Source organism: Acartia tonsa, chromosome 11 (assembly GCF_053477335.1).
Source record: "Acartia tonsa isolate MP-2025a chromosome 11, ASM5347733v1, whole genome shotgun sequence".
Taxonomy (NCBI): Eukaryota; Metazoa; Arthropoda; class Copepoda; order Calanoida; family Acartiidae; genus Acartia; species Acartia tonsa.
The window spans coordinates 29963750-29986479 of record NC_137270.1 but is presented as its reverse complement, the minus strand read 5'-3'; the positions used below and the strand labels follow the sequence as shown (position 1 = coordinate 29986479).

The 22730-nt window shown below is 28.7% G+C and overlaps 1 protein-coding gene across 1 annotated transcript in view; it reads left to right on the top strand.

Annotated features, from left to right (window-relative positions):
* LOC145331793 (neural cell adhesion molecule 1-like) overlaps positions 1-22730 on the top strand; it is a 200062-nt gene that overhangs the window by 63680 nt on the left and 113652 nt on the right. The window contains exons 9-10 of the mRNA XM_080176634.1: positions 1904-1951; positions 20257-20347. Coding sequence (XP_080032760.1) covers positions 1904-1951; positions 20257-20347 — 139 coding nt within the window. The remainder of the gene's footprint in view (positions 1-1903; positions 1952-20256; positions 20348-22730) is intronic.

The window sequence follows — 22730 nt, the reverse complement described above, 5'->3', positions numbered from 1 at the left end:
CTGCTGCTATTGATAAAATTTTGAAAAAATAATGATATAAAATAGATGTTCTGGTAATAAAAACATTTAAATTCGTGTATTGATGTATATTAATACAAAAAGTACAATATTTTTAAAGAAAAAAAGAAAAAAATTACAAAATTTTACTTTGTAAAATGTGCATATATTTTATGGAGGTAATTTAATATCATTAAGAAGGTGTTTATTGTCATAAACTAAGACTAACTTAGGCAAAACATGTAAACATAAAATTATAGAATGATAACAAAGAAAACTATAAAATTACCTTGAGAACAAATAGTAAATATCAAAAATTGTGCTGTTTAAATAGTATTGATATTTACTTATATAATAAACTAGAAGCTGTGCCTCTAGCTATAAGGCTTTGTATTCCAAAAGAAAGAGAGGGGGTCAGACTATATCAATCTTAAGACCAAAATCTAGATACCAAATACCCAACAAACAAAAAACCTAATTGCTGCATTATAGAATATGTTTTGACATTTGAAACATTTAAAATTGATTTATAAATGGACAAACAGGGAATTGTACTAAAAAGAGAGTGTAAGTGGAAATTCAAAACCAAAGGGTTCCATTAGAGGTTAGGATGTTAAAAATATGTGGTTCACATTGAGATTTCAATTGTATTCAAATTATGGACATAGTAAAATAAATAGATACAAAGTGAGGAAAGTAAATGTTTATAGAAAACTGTTTGTGTATTAACAAGGATGACAACATCCATAAAAGCGAAGCTCTGAAACGATATGACAGACAAACATTAACTTTTGTTGACTGTCAGAACTGAATATACAAAATATGAAAATATACAAAATTATACGTAAATTTGTTGCAAAACTTCTTAAATACAGAATTCTGTTTAAGGACATACTGACATTTTTAATACTTGATTATAGAGATGCTTTGCTCATAATATTGTACCTTATTGTAATAGGAGTCAACATGTTTAAAATGGACGTACGGATATTCTGGTAACGATATAGAGTTGCTTCGCTTTCTAAATCGTACCTAACTACTACAGGAATCACCATGCAAAGTTTGAAATCGATAGGACAATTTTAACATGCCTAAATTAACGAATAAAAGCTAACTATCTCGGACAGTCGGACGGACGGACGGTCCGACCCTAATGATAGAAAAGCTTCGCTTTTAATAATTATAGAAAAGCTTCGCTTTTAATAATTATAGAAAAGCTTCGCTTTTAAAAATATATAAAGAGGAGTAGAATATAAAGTGACTGCAAATTAACACTTTCTTCAAACATAAAAGAAAATTTAAAACTTGGCTTCTTTTAATCAAATTAATTAATTGAATGACATTAAATTAGATTCTACAAATTTAATAGTTATTTCTTTCATCGTATTATAAACGGCTTTCCGCGGATATAGAATGTACAATCATAAGATTAAAACCAGTTTTTTAGCCCCGTGGTGCCGAAGGCACGGGCTAACATAGTTTTTTCGTATGGATGAGAACCGTTTCCTATCCACCGGATTCGAATGAATACGAGAAAATTTAATTTCTAAGATTTTTAAACTGTTATTCCTGTGAATACTATCTACATATACTCTAACCATATTCCTATAAAATTATTTTTCTTTTATCATTTTCTATTTAAAATAAGGCAGCGCAGCTCTGTATATCCTGGGTATGACCAAGTGATGACAAGCAAATTTTCGGTCTGACTTTGTTCTGTAAAATTTCTGTACATATGGGTATATATAGGTTTTAAAAATATTCTTTATAAAGGTCCATTCATTTAAAAATGTCTAACGAAGCAATCATTAAAGCTTTTTTTACTTTTATAACTTTAAGATTTTTTCCATTAAAAATATTACAAGCTTAGTGTTGGTACATTTTAATTATAATTACTTTTTTTTAGAAACAAGGAGAATTGACTACAAATGAGCTGAGCTACAACAATATAAAGGTAAGATTTGGTAAACTGCAGTATATATTTTTGTATTTACTTCTTGTATATAAAATTATGTATCATTATATATGTATATTAAACATTTTGTCGGTTTATGTGATTGATAAGGCAATTTAGATATAATAATACACTATTTAAACATATTCAAATAAAAGCTACATACATTATATATGTAGTATTTTGTTGTATGTTTTCATTATCCATTTAGCCTATTTACATTATGAATTAAATATGAATGTTCATTTAAAAATAGCAAACAAGAAAAAATATGACATCAAATCTTTAGATTTGTTAAATATGACATAACTACTTATTATTTAAGGAAGCAGCTTATTGCTGAAATAATCAGTTAATAAGGTCGTAAGGTCCTCTTTTGACTTCAAGTTAACGTCCATGGGACCTATAAGGCATCGTTCATTGTATCTGCAAGTGATGCTCTTTAAGTTTAAGTAACATTCAACAACCAATAATTTAACTGTACGACTTTTATCTGTAAAATCTGATTATGAATGAAAATGCATTGCTGCTGTTTGTGAGCCAAGTCTTTCCCTCTATAGACATTATTTCACGGTGTGGTCCTGATCCGAATCCGACATCCAACTGACAACAAGTAGGCACGCTATAATTCGCGCTAGATATTTAGTTTGAATTTTGGTTGTATGACAAAGATACTCCAAATATGAATATCATAATTTTAATTAGCATAAAAAGTTTCACATTAAGCAAACAGTGGTTTAATTGCAACCATTTTACATTATATTACAAGCTTTTTATACCAGAGAAAGAAATTGGGGAATATTTAGTAGATTTAACAATGAAAAACAACTTAAAAATTAATAGTAATAAATAGAAAATTAAACAAAAAACATCAAATTAAGAAAATTGTAAATGTAATCTTTTAATTGCAGTAATTCTGTAATGTTGAAATTTGAACAATAAAGTAAGAACAAGATAAATAGTCATTGCTTCCCATCAATATGTCCATAGTTATTAGATACAATATAATAGGGGTGAAGAGAGACATATAAAATATTATATATGGTTATTTTGAGATTCCTAAATGTGTGTCATAAATCAACTAAGATTAAAAGAAAAGTCAGTATAAGAAGATTTTCTTCTAAATATCTTTAATAACTTATAATAACTCCTTGACTATATAATATTTACTAGTGGCTTCGTCCCTAGCATCTAGAGCTTTGTCCCAAGCGGTAATTTAAAAAAAAGAGTGGTGTTGCGATCACCAAAGTTTTAATTACCTTCCTAAAAAAAATTGGGGGAGATTTTTTATGGAGTTCGGGGTGTCCCACTCCCTCAAAAAATAGCTTGAAATAACCACAGGACCAGTAGATATATACCCTGAAGAGTACTATCCAATCGGTTCTGTGGTTACCGAGATCTTAAGGGACAGACGGACGGACGGACAGACATCAAGCCACTTTGTATTATAGATTGTTTATATTTTGCTTGTTTTAAATTATTGCATTTTTTATGATCAATGACATAATTAAAATACAGAAAAGAGTTCAAAAATATATTTTGTATTCTCAACAAAGATAACAACTTTCATTTAGATATTCATATTTTAATTAGGATCATACTTGCATATAGTGAGGGCGGGCTCGGCACCCGTATGTCAGCTTCAAGTAATCTGCAGAAAAATCTATGTTATACAATTTTCAAAATCACTTAGATATCCAAAGCTGTACCTAATCAGGTCCTCCGTATGTACGGATTTAGATTGGCGGTATATGTGCCGCTACCGCATCAGCTAACCTTAATAGTATATTTTAAGTTAAATGTAATAAAGAAATGCTTCGCTTAAAAAAATGTTTAAAGCCTAATTTCTAGACTGAGCACAGCATACATAACCCATAATTCATTTTTAATGTTTCAATGAGAACAAATTATGTTAAATAATGTCACTTTAGGGAATTATTTTTGTAGAATTTTCTAACAATATTGGGAAAATTATGCGGTCATGTGAATTATATGATATGTCTATTATAAATCAATCCAAGATTCGAAAGCTGCATATAAGCCTCCAATTTAGATAAACCATTTATATAGAATGACGGAATACGAACAGGTTTTTACATCCAGCTCATGTTGATAGATGAAAATACTAATTTTCCTGAAAGGCTTTAGCTCTGCTGCCGAGTCATTTTTATCACTTTAAATTTAAGTATTAAAAATTATGAATAAAGGCACTAACTTATGTATGTCATATATAAGACTTACACGTTTAACTGAACAGGGTAATTTTACTTTAAAGCCTTAAAATTTGAAGGTTTAAAAGAAAATGTATAAAACTTTATGACGATGTAAAAACTAATAGCCCTACTAAACTCTCTCGTCATTTCCTATATTATATGTGCCATCACTTCCTCACACAAAAATTTAATAGAACCACCAAAATCTAAAAAGCCAAAATTCAAACAGTCAAGAAAAATTACAAACATCAATCTCGAAATAGCGAATAATTTTAAAAAGAAACAATTTCAAATTTTTAAAATCAAATTTATTTTTGGTGAAGCCCACCTTTTTGTCCATTTCATCATAATTTTAATGTTAGTTGTACTGTAAATGGCGTTTTAGATATTTAGCGGAAATGATTAGAAACCCTTATGTTATTCTGAATATAGAAAAATATGGAGGAATATGCTCTTTTTAAATACATAATAAAATATAAAAAAAATTTCATTATCATTACAGAAAAGTAATTTCTTTGTCAAAATTCAGTAAAAAGATACTTGATTAATATATCAATTTATCAAATAGATAGATAGGCAAAATATTTTGCAGAGCACAGATAGATACTAAAGAATCTTCATATTAAATTTTTAGAAGCAAACTGTATAAAAACTGTAAAATTGATTATATATTGTTTCTGATTAAAAACAATAGCAGCTGTGTATAAGGAATTAAACAATAAAGTTAGTGAATTAAAATAATTAATTTTTTTATTTTAATATATTTTATATGAATCCTTACTTGTTAACAAAAAAAGCTTATTTATTTGCAAAACTCCATTTTATCCGAATAAAAAACTGCTTACAAGTGTAAATGTTAACAAAAGAAGCAAATAGTGCATTCCATTTTATTCTCCTACTTCCTGTAGATACAGTCAAGGGAAACAACCAAAAATATTTACCAAATTAGAAAACTTTAACTTTAGTTCATTTACTGAACCTTTTAATAAAAATAGTCTAAAACCTGCACTAGAAATATACAAGGTTAAACAAAGAAATAAGCTATCATTCTGTATTGTAGCTTATTGAAAAATTAGCTTAAAAGTACCTTTCTTTTAAAATTTCTGTATGCTGATATAGTTGCGCTACTTTATGAACACTGGAATTGTATTTCTATTCCCATCCCCTAACTGTCCTTTTCTATAAAATTTGTTTCTCCTTTTTCTCTTAAAATATGTCTTTAGTAATTTGTTCGCTCTCTTGTATTTTCAACAAAAGCTAGAAGGAAAACTTGTAAAAGAATTGCGGAATAAGCATTCTTAACAAACAAGTTTCTTTAATCAATGTCCTTGTCACTATTTATATGCCGGCTATTTTAGCTGTAAAATTGTTTCTATTAATTTGTCGCTTGATTTTCATGATTTCCTTACTGACTATGTCCCAAATTGAGAAGGTTGATATGTCATTGAAAGCTTTCATATTCCTAACATCAAACATTTTATAATATACCCATAAAAAAAACAGTTACTTTCTCTGTCGGTCTGCTTTTGTTATTTATTTTATCAAGTTTAATGTTTATTTTTATGTTTTACCATATGTCCATTCATAATTCTTTAGATTCGCTACTTATGATTGTCATCCTTGTTTATTTATATATATTCTTTTCTCATACTGTGAGGTGTAATGCTCTAACTAAATTATTGAATAATTATGTTAACACTTTTCTCATCTAATTAGTAAACAAAACAAAATATTGGTAGTAGTGCTTTTGTAAAACAAAATAATTTTTTTAAATAATTAACCGTTTGGAAAATATTTTAGCCACTACCATTTTATTTTAAAATATGTTTATAAAAAAATGAATTTTCCTTTATAAATACTTCAAAGGTAATTTTTAAACAAAGCAGAACTTAATCTAGTGAAGCATGAGCTATTTTTTAGCTAATTAATATTTTTTTTTACTTCAAGATAATTGGGTATTTAGCATATTGTCTTTATATAATAAGCTTGGTTTCCAGATAATAGATGAGACTTTGTGCTTTATTGGCTGTCTTAAGAGTACACCATTGATATTTATCATAACATAATAACAAACTTGACAGGTCAAGACTAAAGGGTATGCTAGGATCCAGGGATAGGATAATGAATTATATTATAAAACATATTTATTTGTATATTATTCTTGGGAGTGGGTAAATTTTAAAATAATAAGAGTTTGTTAAATAATTTAACCATCTTTATCTCTACCCTCTCTGAAAACGGATTACTGTCAAACATCAGTGGTTAGATAATAACACAAACTCCATGTCTTAATTTTGGTTAAAATAGATTAACAAATCTGAATACATCCAATTACTGATCAATTTTCTATATCTTACACTGATACTGTAAGTATTATAAAGTTTATATTCAAAAACTTAACATTCTTATAAAACTTATAGTGCTCCTAGTCAGAGATATTTTTACCCAAAGTCAAAGTAAGATTTATTTTTATACACTTGTATAGCATTATCTATGATCTTTCACAAGATGGAAAAGATGTACAATCTATATCTTATATCTGTATCACAAGATGTATATGGAATATTTTTCATCAGTTAGAATAACAATATTTACCAGGAAGAGGCCTTTACAGAATAATATAAGAAAAGAACTACAAGAATGACATTTTCCAAAAATTATGACAAACATCTCAAGATAATAAAATATTAAAAACTCAGATTTCACTAAAATCGTTTGGCTTAGTCTAACAGCGTAATTCATAATTAATAATTATTCATATTTAAAAAGAATACTTAGTTGTAAAAGACATAGGAAATTTAAAATCATGGATTTAAATAAATCTATTTTAAACACAAGTTTTATAAACTATCTAAATCTAAGTGTTATTATTGTATTTAAATCCCAACAAAGACAAGATTATCTTATTTATCTACTTGGCTGGCTTTTATTATAACAACAAAATATTCTTTATGTATATGTATTATACTTATGTGTATTTTGTATATGCCCACTTACACATATTTGTTATACTGTCTGTCTGTCTTTATATTATTGTAACAATAAAGTTACTAGCAAACAAATATATTATCCCTATAGTTATTGGTTAGTAAGATATTTAGGCACATTTGATTAAAAGACATCCTCACTCTTCTGTATTAAGATTTAATATGGAAAGGATGTACATATTACACATACAGGAAGGTTAATAATGTAAGCTAAGTAGTGTTCCATGTAAAACTAAGATATCCCATGTCCTGATAATCCCTACATGTAAATGTTCTACTGTTCTACACATATTAATGACTTGTCATGTATATAACTATCTTTGTTTTACTACTTATACTGTTTGTGTCATATTGTTCTTATTTATTATTAATCTTATTTATGGTGAAGGTATGCATAATTATTAAACTTAAACCCCCAATATTCCCCCCCCCCCCCCCAACATACAAAGATTTCTTGAAAACATAAGCCAGCAAATATTTTTAGAGATCCATTGCTTTAAACGAACAAAAGAACATTTGAATTTGTACTTTGTAATAGTGATCAATTGTAAATAGCTTGATACTTTACTAACTATGTGATAATAATTTTCATAAACATAGGAGCACTAAAAGCTGACCTTAGCATGACCAAATCCATATTAGAGAATTAAATTTAACAACATCAAGGTCAAAATTAATTTGATGCTCTTAATATTAATGTTGAATCATAATGTAGTTTATCCTAATTAAGTGTTATATAACTTAAAGTTATTCAGCTAAGTTCTGCAGCAATTAGATTTAAGTTTACAAAGTACACATTGAGGTTTAATCACCTAGTCTAATAGTAATATGTAGTTCTGCCATTTTTGAACTCTCTTTTCCTTAGTTGTGGGGAAATGGAAAATTTATTTACAGGAAAAAATTTCAATATTATTAATTCTTGGTTATACTTGGTCTAGTTTTGCCATTTCAATGGTTTTGGCCTAAAATTGTGTAATGTTAGATGATCCAATAATTTATGATGAAAGAGATTGTCAAACCTCAAAAGTGAGAGTTTGCATTTGTGTGTCGGATTTTTCAGTACATCTGTTTAGAGATACTAATCTACATATAATTGTTACCATAAATAAACAACTTTAAAAGGAAAAATCTTCTTAGCAAATGATATATTACATCCAGTTTTTGTATAGAAGTTCAGGGTTAAAATTAGGACATAATTAAAGATGTCAAGATTAATATCTTATTCTATTATTGCATGAAAATATGGAAACAATTGTTATTTCATCAGGGTTATGGTTTATCTAATGTAAATGGTTTTCTATCTGTATGTGCTAAATAGTACATGCGCATATCTGTACTGTTTCGTGTTTATGTGTGTGTGTGTGTGTGTGTGTTTTGATGTAAAATCAGATCAGGATGGTCTGGCATATTGACATATTTTTCAAAACTGGCACACCATAAAATAAATAGAGTACACTGCAAAACATTGAAAACAAAGTAGAAGATGTATCCTTTGAAGTTGATATAAGAAGGTTTGTTTGGATAAAAATTACTTTTCTTGAATTAATTATATTATCTAACGGTTCATTCAGTTCTTCTTGATGTTAAAGAAATTTTCTTAAACAAAGAGATGTTAGATATAAATTTTTATCCCAAATGTTGATTTGAAGCCCTTCTAATGTCAAATGTAATCAATAAGAGTAAAAAAACGTATGTTTAACAATTGCAATTCACTTTCACAAGTTGTTAAAAGTAAGTATCTCATAATACAAGCTAAAATGGATTATTGAAATTCTTCTTCTTGTGAATTTTAACTCCTCACAATTTTCCTGCTTCTCACTTTAAGCTGAAGTAAAATATATATAAGTGTAAAATTCATTCCATCATAAAGTTTTGCATTTGAAAAGGCCTACCCATGCAGGTAACATTTTACAAATTGCCTGGAACAAAATTGTTTTAACAGTTTTAAATTTAAGTATAAGGAACCATAAAATGAACATTACCATGTCTAGCATAGTTCATAAAATTCAATACAGTCTGTTATATTATGTTTAGCAAAAATAATACTCTATGACCTTTTATATGATGAAAAAATGTATAAATCTCTACTCTTGCATGCAACATTTGTCCACCTAAACATCAATATAAAAATTGTTTTGATAATTGAATATCACAAAAATACTCTATGAGGTGTTTCCAAACTTTCTCTTTTTCGGATCTGTAAGAACAAATGGACAAATGGAAAAGAACATTAGGAGGCCCTTTTGTCTCTAAAAACATACCCCATATATATTTTATTATTGCATATGTAATAATTTCCATAACAGGTTTATTTCCTGTCATTCATCTATCACTAGTTATGCATTTTAGAAATAAAAATTTTTTGCAAATGATGTATTTTCAATATAATGAAAATTGATAATTATTTTCAATTTATTCCTTTTGGTTATCTCACAAAGCGATAAAACATAGTTTTCTCTAGGACACACTATTCATTCTGATGTTTATTCTGAAAACATTCTTCTTGAATAAACTCATTTTAGCTTACTTTTCCTTTTACTTTTCATTCGCAAAAGTAAACAGGTTTATGCTTTCAATTTTTAAGTATAAATATAAATAAAGTATAATCTCATATATATAATATGATAAGTATCAATACAATTACGCTCTAATCAGTTGTTATGTGAATACAATATTATTTAAATAAAACTGTATTACTTAGGAAATCTTGGTTATGTGTAGAAATTAGAGGAAATTGTATTAAATATACAGTCTCTGCTTATTTTGCCTACTCTTTACATAATGAGTCCCAGATGGACACTCAGAATATCCTGCTGTCTCCCAACAATTTGTCCTTAATTTCATATTCAAGGGGATGGAAATTTCATTACTTTGGTAATCCTAAACTTAATTTTCCTAAACATGATATTTTTCAAGGCAAAAAGGTAATAAAAATGTTGACAACTTGAAATTTTGGAATATTATTCCCATAAGTTGTAAAATTCTAGAGGAAATTGAACATAACACATAGCTGCTTACAATATCTGGAATATGTATTCATGAGAGACACATTTCTGGACAGTTAGACTTAGAAAATTCTATTACAACCATCTCTCCTATCTTTTCCAAGCTTTACAATATCTGGTACTCATACAGATTAGCTCATTATCTTTGTTCTGCACACTTGGGTGTGTCTAGTGGCCTTAAACAATTTTACAACCAGAGGGGCTGGTTAGAAGAGGTTTTGTTATTTTAACCAGCTGGGAGCATAGACGTCCAAGGGGGGGGGGTAATGGGGCGATTACCCCCCCCAAACGAATTTGGGGTTGCCGACGGCACCCCCAAAAATTTTTTCATATTACCCCCCCCCCCATTTAAAATTTACCCCCAACCATTTAGGAGGGGGTATGTAAAATGTTTTATGTTAGAGATTTTTTATTTTGGGGGGGGGGGTATTTACGGCACCCCCAACCATTTAAGAGGGGGTATTTACCCCCCCCCCAAATAATTTGGGGGGGGTAAATACAACATATAAAACATTTTTGCGCGCTTCGCGCGCATTTTTAATACTAAATTTTTAAAAAAATTTAAATTACCCCCCCCAAAGTAAACAAATTTTACCCCTGCCAACAGATTTCAGGGGGGGTAATTAACCCCCCCCCCCAAGCAAATTTTACCCCCGGGGTAAAAATTTTGGGGGGGGTAAAAAAAATTCGCGGCGCGCTTCGCGCGCCATTTTACCCCCCCCCTCCCCCCCCAAAAAAAAGCTTGGACACCCCTGGCTGGGAGTATTACTTTATTAGAGTTTATAAAAATCTGGTGCAACATCCAAGTAATTATAAATCGATTGAACCCTATAAGATATCCAGAGACAATGTTGTCACTGTTAGTAAAATAAAACTAATCTCATAGATTTATTTTGTCCTTGACTATAGAAATAGGGCTACATTAGTTAACATAAACTACGTACAGTTATGTTTTCTTTTTAGACCAAATATTCATATTCCCTTTATGAATAATGTAATTAAGTCATACTTTAATAATCTATAATGTAATTACCTTTTTTCTACTTTAAATATTTTCTAACCTTAGTTTTAATTACATGGTAATCCAAATGTTTATTTTTATAAGATTATAATGCACATTCTAAAATTAAAGACTTACAAAAGAATTAAATGTATAACTTCTAGTATTGCAGCCTCTGTCTGTCCTAAGGAAATACATTTGTTGAATTACTATGAATAACTACTAAAAACTTTTGTTATAAAGCAAACCTCTTTAAATGATTTCTTTCATCTAATTAATTTTTTTATTTATTTTCATTTATATTTAGTTGTATATTACCAGTTTAACTTTGCTTATTTTTGCAAAGTCTTTAGTTATACTTGATTAAAAAACTAAGTCTTAAAAAAGAATAGCTGGGCTACATTGAAAATCACTTAAATTAACCTACTAGTGTAGACACCGCATAAAAAGGAAGTTAATAAAGTGAAACTATTTTTCTATTAAGAAGAAAATTTTATTCCAAGTATGTGGCAGGAATTTTATTACTCAGAGACTGGATACACAAAATTTAAACTTTACATTTACTACAGATTAACAATACGTACAATGTACATACACCCCAGACACATGGAATTTTAAATAACTTTTTCACGTGCTGAACAAAATAATAGGAAAATCTAATTTAGACTTTTTAATATACTGTTTATGTATAACAAAGGTTTTTTTCTGTATTTTTTCACATCCAAGGAAGCTAAGAAAAATGACAGATTTCAAAATTAAAACATGGATTGTTTAAATCTTATCAGTCATTAATATGTCATTAAAACTGCATTAAATTATTTTTTTAAGAATAATATACATAAAATTGATATCATGATCCTATAAGGAAAAAAGTTTGATATAAAACAGAGGTAAATGATCATGAAGGTCAATAATTTTGTAGGTTATTGTGATATTATTTGTTATCCAGCATTAGGTATTGTAGTTTCATTAGTAATATTTGCATTATTTTAGAAACATAAAGAATTATTTATTAATAAAAATGATTAATATTTTTAGAAGAATTTGCCCTATGAATTGTCAGAAATCTCAAAAATTAAAAATTAAAAAAATAAGTCAGAAAGAAAAAGAACTCTTATAGAGATGTTAAGCAAGCAAAAAGAATAAATCTCGATATTATACCTAGCTAATGTTGTATCATTCTCAACTCAATAATGAGGAAATGCCGAGACAATAATAATTTATCCTATTTACACCTCAACAGTAATTTATCTGTCTGTCAGTTTGTCTGTCTGTGTTTCTGTTTGACTGTCTGCTTGTCTGGGTTTTCATAATTAGGTATTACCTAATATTTGTGTGTAATAATTGGGTATACCATTTTTATAATATGTTATAATCTACTTTTCTAGTAAGAACTGTTACTATATATCCTTAATTTTTGGAAAAAATAATTGTATTCTTTATGTTTTAAATAGATTTGAATATCTAATACAGATTTTTTGTAATTATATGCAGCTTGACCCTAGCAAAGCCTTTGATATTACAAAATTTATTTTCTTCATGGTTAGTCTAAGTTTCTTTTCCAAGAAAATAAAACCAGTTACAGGCTATGAAATATAAAAATGTAAGTTCTGTTTATTCCAGCTTTACAAAGTGTTTTAAAAAATCAGTTATGTCACATCATATAAATGAGGTATTATCCATCTGTTTTTAAGGGTTTTCTTTACCACTTCTCCTCTGATCCCTTTTTTTATGACGTCAAATGGATGATTTTACGAGACACTTTGTAAAGCTTCCAATTGTATGCAATTGTTTTAGCATCTACTTCCTTCTGGCTATTTCGCATCTACTAACCTACCCATATTTCCTGCCTACTTACCCTGTCAATCTTTTCTATATCAAAATATTAGAAAGTCGAAAATATAGGTCAGGGCCAATATTATTTTGTACTTAAAACACACTCAAGATTATCAAAAAGTATAATATTTTCGATAACTATAACCAATTTCATTTTGATGAAATAAACCATTGAAATTATATATTTTTATTCAATGCATCCAATTTTGACAGGTTACCTCTCCCTGAAAAAAAATCCTTTAATCCTCCGCGGCTTAATACTAAATGCTGAAATATACACTTTCAAAACTTTTTATACAATATCATAACAATAGAGAAACAAGGATAGCGATGTTGATAACTTGATAACTAGCGAATGATACAAAAAAAATATTTAATCTATTTTTTTTCGAACTATACGAAGAAAATAGCAAATGTAAAAAAAATATTTAATGAGAGCAGCTTGTGTATAATTAGGGTCTGTTACTATTATGAAATAACGCATTTACTGTTTAACGATTGTTATGCATTAATATCTACGCTATCTATTTATACTATAGAGTTTCTATGTATGTTACAACCTGGAATCTATAAGCAGGCTATTGTCTATTTTATTTTAGTTTTCTCCCTTGTATATTTCCTATAACCTAGAAATTTTACCCAGTATAGCTAAACACAATATATTATTGATTGTAAAAAGGCTATGCTTATAAAGGAGTGTATTTTTGAGAATAAAAGAAAGTAGATTATGGCAAAAATGTTTAAGAAGTCCATAATTTTTCCCTATACAAATTATTATTCATTTTCAAAAATGATGTTTATGTTGTTTTTGCTGAAAATTTTTCATATTTATCACACAAACGTCCAAAGGGTAAAGGTATGTTTACGCCCCTTAAAATTTGAAACCCCTTATTTCAACCACTTCAAAACTATTAAAAACAACATTAGATTACCCCACTCAAGCCTTTAAGAACTCCTCATTTTACCCCCTGAAAATAAAAATCGTGGACGTCCCTGATTTATTAGCACTTTTTGTAATTTCATTCTAAGAACTATAAGAAATGCTTCATTGTTAATAGGTAGAATAAATTATACTTTTTAGAAACAAAAGTTAGTAATATTTTAAAAATCTATTTTTGAATTCTATATCAAACTACTTTTTATAAATGGAACAAAGTGTATTAAAATATGAAAGAAAATAACTGAGTCATTTAGTACGAATTTGGCATTTTTCAATGAAAGAAGGTTATTGCATTTTTACTTTTGTTCATAGAAAAACGTATTATCATTACCTTTTTTCGATTTTATTTTTTAAATATTATTGTGAGATATTTTGGAAATTATGCCATTTTAGCCTTTTTTAGACTTTATTTGTAATATGATATGAATATAATTTCTTTGTTGATTTGACCTTTTAACGATGATTATTATAAAAATTAGGTACAATGAAAATTTCTGTCATCAAATTCTTAGTAAATCTTCCAAAAGACTGACACCTGGAATGATAGAGTAGCTTTTTTTTATAAAGATATAACAATAAGTATAAATTATTATTGTGCAAAATAAAAAGTGGTACAAGAAATATGTAATATAAGTGTTTATGACATTTATGCTAATATATATGATTTAGTGGCGGACTTGAAAAAATAAGAATATTATTTACACTTATTATAACTAGCACTAAAATGTCTTCATTTTTTTAACAAATATCATTTCTGGTTCTTTATAATTCCAGAAACAAACAATAATGATGACAATATCTTTTTCTTCCAAACTATGAGACGGGTGGACAAACGGACAGCGTTTTGACTACTACTACAAAGAAAGTTCATTATTATTCTATTATATAAAGTAGTAAGCTTTTTTTATCAGTAGCAAAGGATCTCACTAACCGCTGAATAGATTTGGTTCTCCTTACAGTGAGGGTGTCTCCCCCTCCCCCAAAAAATTACCCCTCCTAAAATATATTTTTGCAGCGAAGCTACTCAATAATTCACTTTGTATGTCCGTCAGTCTGTCATTAGTAGCGAAGCTACTCTATAATTCACTTTGAATGTCCGTCAGTCCGTCATCTTTGGTGTTTATGGTCCGATTTTCAAAATTTTTTAAGTTCTAGATTATGAAATTAAATTTCCTGGTGCTTTGAGAATCTTAGTAGAAACAATGGCAGTCAGACTGCCTTTTAGCAGGTTTTTGGCTATTTTTATATGTTTTACATATTTCCCCATATCTTTGGTCCGATTTTCAAACTTTTTTGCGATGACAGTATCAAAATATTTTTTTCCATTGTTAGGCGCATCTAGTATGTAATTTACTTTAACCGTCGTTATCATACAAAATAAAACAAGGTTTCGTGTTTATTTTTCTAATGAATAATTCTTGATTTTATTAAATATACTTTTAATCTACTTGTACTTATTCTCATCCACGATTTTTTGTGCTTCGCTACTTATGGATGTTGTCATCCTTGTTTTCTTTTAAACTTAAAATGAAAATTTAGAGATTATCTCTATCCGCAACCTAAATTGCACCTAGAGGCCTCTAGGGGCGTAACCGCTAGTCTGATAAAAAGAATTATCTATAAATAATAATGTGATGGTATGTTGTAAAAAAAATAAATAATTAGAGATTAATTAATTAATGATATAATTACAGTTCAATACAAACATATGGGGTATCTAATTATTTTATACTATACAAAAGTTTTCAGCCTCGTAGCATCTCTATTAGGGTAAATATTTTACCTATAGCTAAAGATATTCGAAATTAATGTTGCTCTTTTCATGAAGTTTTATAAATATCTTGGGGTGGTTTTAAGCTATTTCTCTTGTTAAAGTAAGAAGGTGTTAGGATAACCCACCTTAGATGAAAATAGCATGCTTTTTTCATTCGAAAAACAAAAATAAGTTTCTGTTGGCTCACTTATGAAAATTGCAGTAATCATTATACAAGGTTTAAAACCGACAGCACGATTCTAACATGCTTAAAATTACTATAGAATCTATATATGTAGTTTTGTAGATGAGATATTTTGTGTATGTGGATGAATATGTGTATTATAATGAATATTATTCTTATTTACTAGCCCTTCCGTGAGATATATACACGGGAAAAAAGTCCAAAAACTTGTTCTAAAGAAAAAAATTAATGTGTAATAACCAAAGTGTTTTTATTTTTGAAACTATCTAAAACCTAGTTTTTGTCATTTGTTGTGATTCTTACAACGGATTATGGAAATGAATTATATAGAAGATTTACACAATTTTATTCTAAAAATCAAATGACCTACGTTTAAGGCTTGTGAGTAATTTCGTTTCTTCCTGTAACCTATCTGTTTATCCCTGTATGGGTTCTGTCTTGTTGTTTACTATCCCTTCCTCTCATCTCTCTATCTTACAATTGATGGGGCTACCCTTAGGAGTATTTCTTAAAAAAGGCGAAAATCTCCTAAATGTTTAACAGTTGAAGTTGAATCCATTTTTATAGAAGCAAAAATATAATCTATGATTACGGTTTTGACCCTCTAAAACGTAATCTACCATTCTACTTTCCCCTCTCTTGGTGGTGATATCATCAACGCCGACATGATTTTTATAATCTACCATTACAATTTTGCCTCTCTAGGTGATGATATCATCAATGCCGATACGATTTTGGAAATGTTCCATTCCACTTTCCAGAGAGGCGAAACTGGAATGGTGGTTTACACTTTTAACATCGACATAATTGAAATCATACATACTATTTTTAAATTATGTTAATCGTAGGAATGTATAAAATATTATTTATAATTAAAATTTTTTTATGTAAAATAAAAATAATAACTAGAATATACCATTACTATTATGCCAATTTAAATAGGAAATCAATGTTTATGTAGATTACGTTTTTTAGAGGGTTAAATCAAAACCGTAATCATAGATTATATTTCTGCTTCTATAAAAATGTATTCAACTCCCTAACTGCTTAAGAAAATCCTCTAAAAGCGCAAACTAAATAACTCATTTATGTTATAGTAGCTTCTCTATACATATATTGCATATAACTTTTATTATTAATTGATGGATTTCTAAATTCTAAAAACATGAAAAAATGTTTGAAATTAAAGAATATACCTTTAGCAAATAAAAGTAATTGACAATATTTTTTTTCAATAAAAATTATTTTTTTATTTAGTTTTGCTTAGTTTAAAACAAGCAAAAACGTCTGAACACCATGTAGTAATATAAATATACAGATTACTTTTTATGTGTATATTCTTTTTTATTATGAAGTAATACACATTCAATGTTTTAATACAAGCCAAAATTAATTTTGCTTATCGAGAAAATTATAAAACTATTTCCTTAGGTGTAAGGGAAAATAAACGTTCTACGAAGAAAGTTTGATACAGAGTAGCTTTGCTACAAAAATAAGAGTGAGCTAAATAGTTCCATGTTATCTTTATATTATGGGTAAGAGCAAAGTTTCTCCACAACTTTCATGTGTTAGTCTGTATTTTAACACAATAAAAGAAAAACAGAAAAAAAACTTATTTGTATCGTTCTTATGGTTAGGTTAGGTTAATTAGAGGTCAAAAGAGTTGTGTAAGGTTGGTACTCCATAGAGATAAGCAATGTATGATTTGAGTCCCCACAGAGCTTAAAATTATGTTTATTTTCAAAATTTAAATAAGGGGGCAGGTTCTTTGGCCCTGAACTAGGTTCGAGTGAAAACACTGATACTTTGAAGATTGTTCGGACAAATGACAACACATTTAAAATATGGTGTTTGGTGCTTTAAAGCTACGTTTTGCCACACACAACCCCCTCCTCCCTCTTTAAAATCAGGAGCTCCAAATGCGAAACTGTTGATACCATTGAATGTAATCGTCCTTGTTACATACATTATAGACATTAGTAAAGATTCCCCCTTTTTTAATGCTCATAGTTATACACAATAAATATTTATATATGTAATACCTATCAAAGATTTGGTGGGCATTCAATTCCACTTACAGTGTTCATATTTAAAATAAAAATAACAACATCCATAATTTATAAATGCGAACAGTCATAAAACGAACATTACCAATAAAAGAGATACATTTAAAATTTAACATTATATAGAAGTTTGTCAAAAATCTCGTATTAAACTATCCAAAATTACGTAAATGCAAGATTCAACCTTTGTAGAAATCATTATGAAAAGTGTGAAACGACGTACGGACCTATCATAAATGGAGAAAATTTATATTTTTAAGAAGCCACAATAGCAAATAAAAATGGCTTTTTTGGTGATAAGAAAATAAAAGGGAAGTTTTTTGCTATTTGTGAATGCTGATGATTTGATAATTTAATGTACGGAAACTAATGTACAACCAAAGATACATGTATATTTTATATATCCATTAGAATCATACATTTACTACCAGCTTAGCTTTTTTGACCTAAATAAAACATTTATCAACAAATTTCAAAGAAAACATGATAAAAGTAATAGATTTGAGATGATGATAATATATTGCTTATGTCAGTTTAAGTTTCTTTATAAATAACTAGAGACTGCGCCCCTAGCAATTAGAGACGTTGTATTAGAGGGTGGGAAAGGCTTTGGTAAACTATAAAAAAAATCAAAACCTTCCCTGGACCTATGTAAAGCTTCCTTAAAATAAAGAACTCAATCGGTTTCTTAGTTATTAAAATCTGAATCTTCAGACCAAAAATCCTTACTACTTTATATAATAGGAGAGTTAAAGATAAACTAATATTTTATAGCTTCTAAACGAACAAAATTTGTATGTTTTAATCTTTGATAAGGTTCATGTAGCAAAGGGTTTCTTCTCCCCTCCCCCCTCTCCTCATTTACTGTACAAAATAATATTTTATGATAAATATAATTATTTTCAAGAATGTATAAACCCCACCCTAAGTATAAAGCAAGTCAGGAATATCAAATACTTTTTGTTGGTTGGTAAGATTGATTTCATTGCTATACAATAGGGTCTACTATTTAGTGATTGGTTTCTCTAGTACAGACAGGGGATACATATAATATACAAATATGTAACAGGGATAATATTTATTAATAGCAGGGAAATAACAATCAATTACAAATTAAAAGTAATCATTTCCTGCAGATTTATAAATCTTTCCCATGTATATCATTAAAATTTATTAAATAGGGAACATTTTGAACAAGAAAAATCAAACTTCGCCCCGAGCCGGTAGTGGAATCTTTGGTTTAAAAAAAATAGATGAAAACCTGACCAGGACAAAGAAAAAGAATTTTGTCCAGCGGATAGTGAGATCTTAACTGACAGACATTGAGTTGTAAATATATCTAGCTGAAAAATTCCAATTTAAATAAACTACTTAATAATAAAAAAAAACCAAGTTCTCATTGTAGCTTTTTCTAAAGAAATATCCCGGCCCCCAATAATCAGAGGACAAACAAAAATATAATATTGAATGGATAATTGGGGACAAACGATAACACAAACAATTAGTCACAAATTTTGATAACTATTCCTTAAACAAATTAATGATAATTTTATAATATATCCTGTGTAACAATATATTTATGTGTATAAACTTACAAATGTTTATTTTATTATTAAAATTTGGCCTTTAGTTGCAAATTTTCTATTATTGTAACATTGATATAGTTAAATAGTAGTACTATATTTATTTATTGTATCTCATAATTTCTTATTAATACAATGCCAAGGAGCTTTAATCTCAATTTTATTCAAAATTTGCTCATGTATAATAAGAATGAGTGCTTCTTGACATTTTTAAACCTTAAATATAAGTTTTCAATTAATTCTCAAAAGCAGAAGGATAAAATTACTAAGATATATTTAACATACATTTATTTTTTTAAATGGTGGGTGTTATTCCTTATACAATTAAACAACATATCCACATGTACCATATCCATAAAAGAAGGCCCAATACCAAACAAATAAGATATCTTGATTTATTATAATAAATAGGGAATTTTTAATATAAAAACTTGTGCGGATGTGTATGAACATCCTAAATAGTAAAATATTTATTTTTAACAGATACAAATATTCAACCTACACATCTTACAAAATTGTAAGATTTTGTATTTTAGATTTAATCTATTGCAAATTATCTCTAAATAAAGTAAGCCTTGTTTATTAGTTTGTTGTATTTGTTAATTTTAGGTCAGATTAGAGGGCAAGGATGCTATATTTTGGTACCAAATTTTGTAGAATGTAAGTTTCAGAAGAAAAACATTTCTTTAAATCAAAATCTACTTTAATTCTTTTTTTCAGAGACACGATCTTGGATCTAAATTTGTTTGCCAAGCCGGGAATTCAAAAGACCACCCGCCGAAAAGTAGAGAAGTCGAGCTTATGATCAGATGTAAGTACACTTTTTCTTTAATCAAATATAGAATAGCTGCGCTACAAGGATGATCAGATTTAAAATCAATTAGCAGAGAAGCAAAAATTTATATTTATATTAATAAAGATGTATTTCGTCGTAAAAACAAGAATGAATTGACTACTTCTATTTGTAGTGTAACAATGAAAAATCAACTGGATTTTGGAGGGGGTTCTAGAGTTTTTTTCTTATCTAAATAATTTCATTAATTTGCCTATCTGTCATGTTATTTTTACATATATAAAAAAAACATGAGAGAGGCAGACAAACTTTTTAAAATCGATTGATCTTTTTTTAGGTTAAAGTTCCATAATAATCATAAAAAAATAAAAAGGAAAACCTTTAGAAATTAAATGCAATGAATTTCATATTTTGATTATGTTACATAAACTATGTATATGAAAAGGATACAGTATACAATTTCAATTAAGAGCTACTCAAGTGGCTGTTCTTACATTATGGATAACTAAATTCTGTAAAATATGCTTTCATTGCAACTAGGGAAACTTTTTAAAAAGGCGTGGGGTGACGGCATATTCCTTGGGAGGATAGAAATACCCTCCCGAAAAATAGTTCAAAACTTTCCCAGGACATCTTATGACAGCATTATAGGTCCAGCAAATTAAGTACTTCATCATTTACTGATAAAAAGATATTTTCATATTAAAGAGTATCTCCTCTACAAGAAAACAAAATTTTCGGCTTTTCAGCAATCATTTCATCCCTGGATACTGAAGTATACTGTATAAGGATAAAATTAATATATTAGAATGTGTAGCCTCTTCTAAAATCTGCACCATAACCTGCATATTTAATATATTTTAGGGATTTAGAGATATAACATCAAAGGGAATAAGTTAGTCCTTCGCTATTTTTTTTTAAATTCTGCTATTGGTAACAATAGGCCCAGCAAAAAAATAAACATTTTAGATAATTAAATTTTGTTGCTTTTATCTATAATACAAAGTAGCTTGATGTCTGTCCGTCCGTCCGTCTGAAGCTTAAGATCTCGGTAACCACTGAACCGATCGGATTCTACTCTTCAGGGAATATACCTACTGGTCCTTTGGGGATTTTAGGCCATTTTCTTTGGGGGTGGGACACTCCCAACCCCCCCCAAATACAGAAAAATCCCCCCCATTCTTTTTTTTTGTAGAAGATTTCCTTGGTCCTTCTTATTTTTTTTTACGAATTTCACTTTAACTTTTTTTATCATCTCTTGGGGCAAAGCCCATAGAGGCTAGGGGCGAAGCCGCTAGTATCTGTATAAAGCAACTTTGGGGATATATTATTTTTTAAGGGTCATTTCTCTTTTGTTATCAAATAAAGCTTAAAACTAACAGATTACCAATATCTAAGCAAATTTTAAAGATCTTATGTAATCAAACCTCTTCCTGCGACTGTAGCTTTCATGTAGCGCATCCATAGTTCGTTTGGGAAATGTTCAAATATATGCTAAAAACCGCCTCATATCTCAAGATGTTAAAATTGTACCTTCTGTTTCGCGACAGTACTAAAAACAAGTGAAACTTGTTACCCTGCTCAGTTAGGACTTTCAGACAATTGTTGTGCAATCAAAGGGTTAGTCGTCTGCAATAGTTAGGACGTTCATGGTTTGGTATCTACTATAAATATATATATTAATCATGTATAAACAATCTCTGTAATAAACAGACAAACAAAACTCTGGAATATCTACGCTACCATAATTTTCTAAGCGTGCATTCCTAAGTGAGAAGAGAGGAAAATATAATTTATGCAATAATCAAATTTTCTATCCTAAGAAATAATATAAACAATGTAGTTTCAACAAGGACAACAGCATAGAACCTCTGCCAATAGAAAAACGCACATTAGCAAAATATGTTTAATAAGGACGCACTTACAATTTGAGACGTTATCAAAAAGATTCTACGTAGACCATTCCTAATAATCTTAAGTTACACTAATCAAAATTCAAGTTTACAGAACACTTATTGCATATAAGAATTGTCACCAAACAAGAATTTACTGTAGGGTTGCTTTGTGATTTTTATATCTTTTCATTACAGGAATCTTTGTGCAATAATAGTTTAATTAATCAGTTACGGACGAACGCACGTCCGATCCATATTGTATAAAAGCTTTGCAACTAACTATATAATTTGAAAATGCAGCCCCGTATATTAATTCTATGAGCGAGACTACTATAAATATGTACACTAGAGGCTTCGTCCCTAGCATTTAGGGGTTATAAATTTGAGGGTGGGGTATTACAGAAAATAGTCTAAAACCATCCCGGGTCCTATATGATGCTTTCCTGAAGATTTCAACTGGTTCAGCACTGCAGTACTAATCTTTATTCTTCTCTATCATAGCTAAG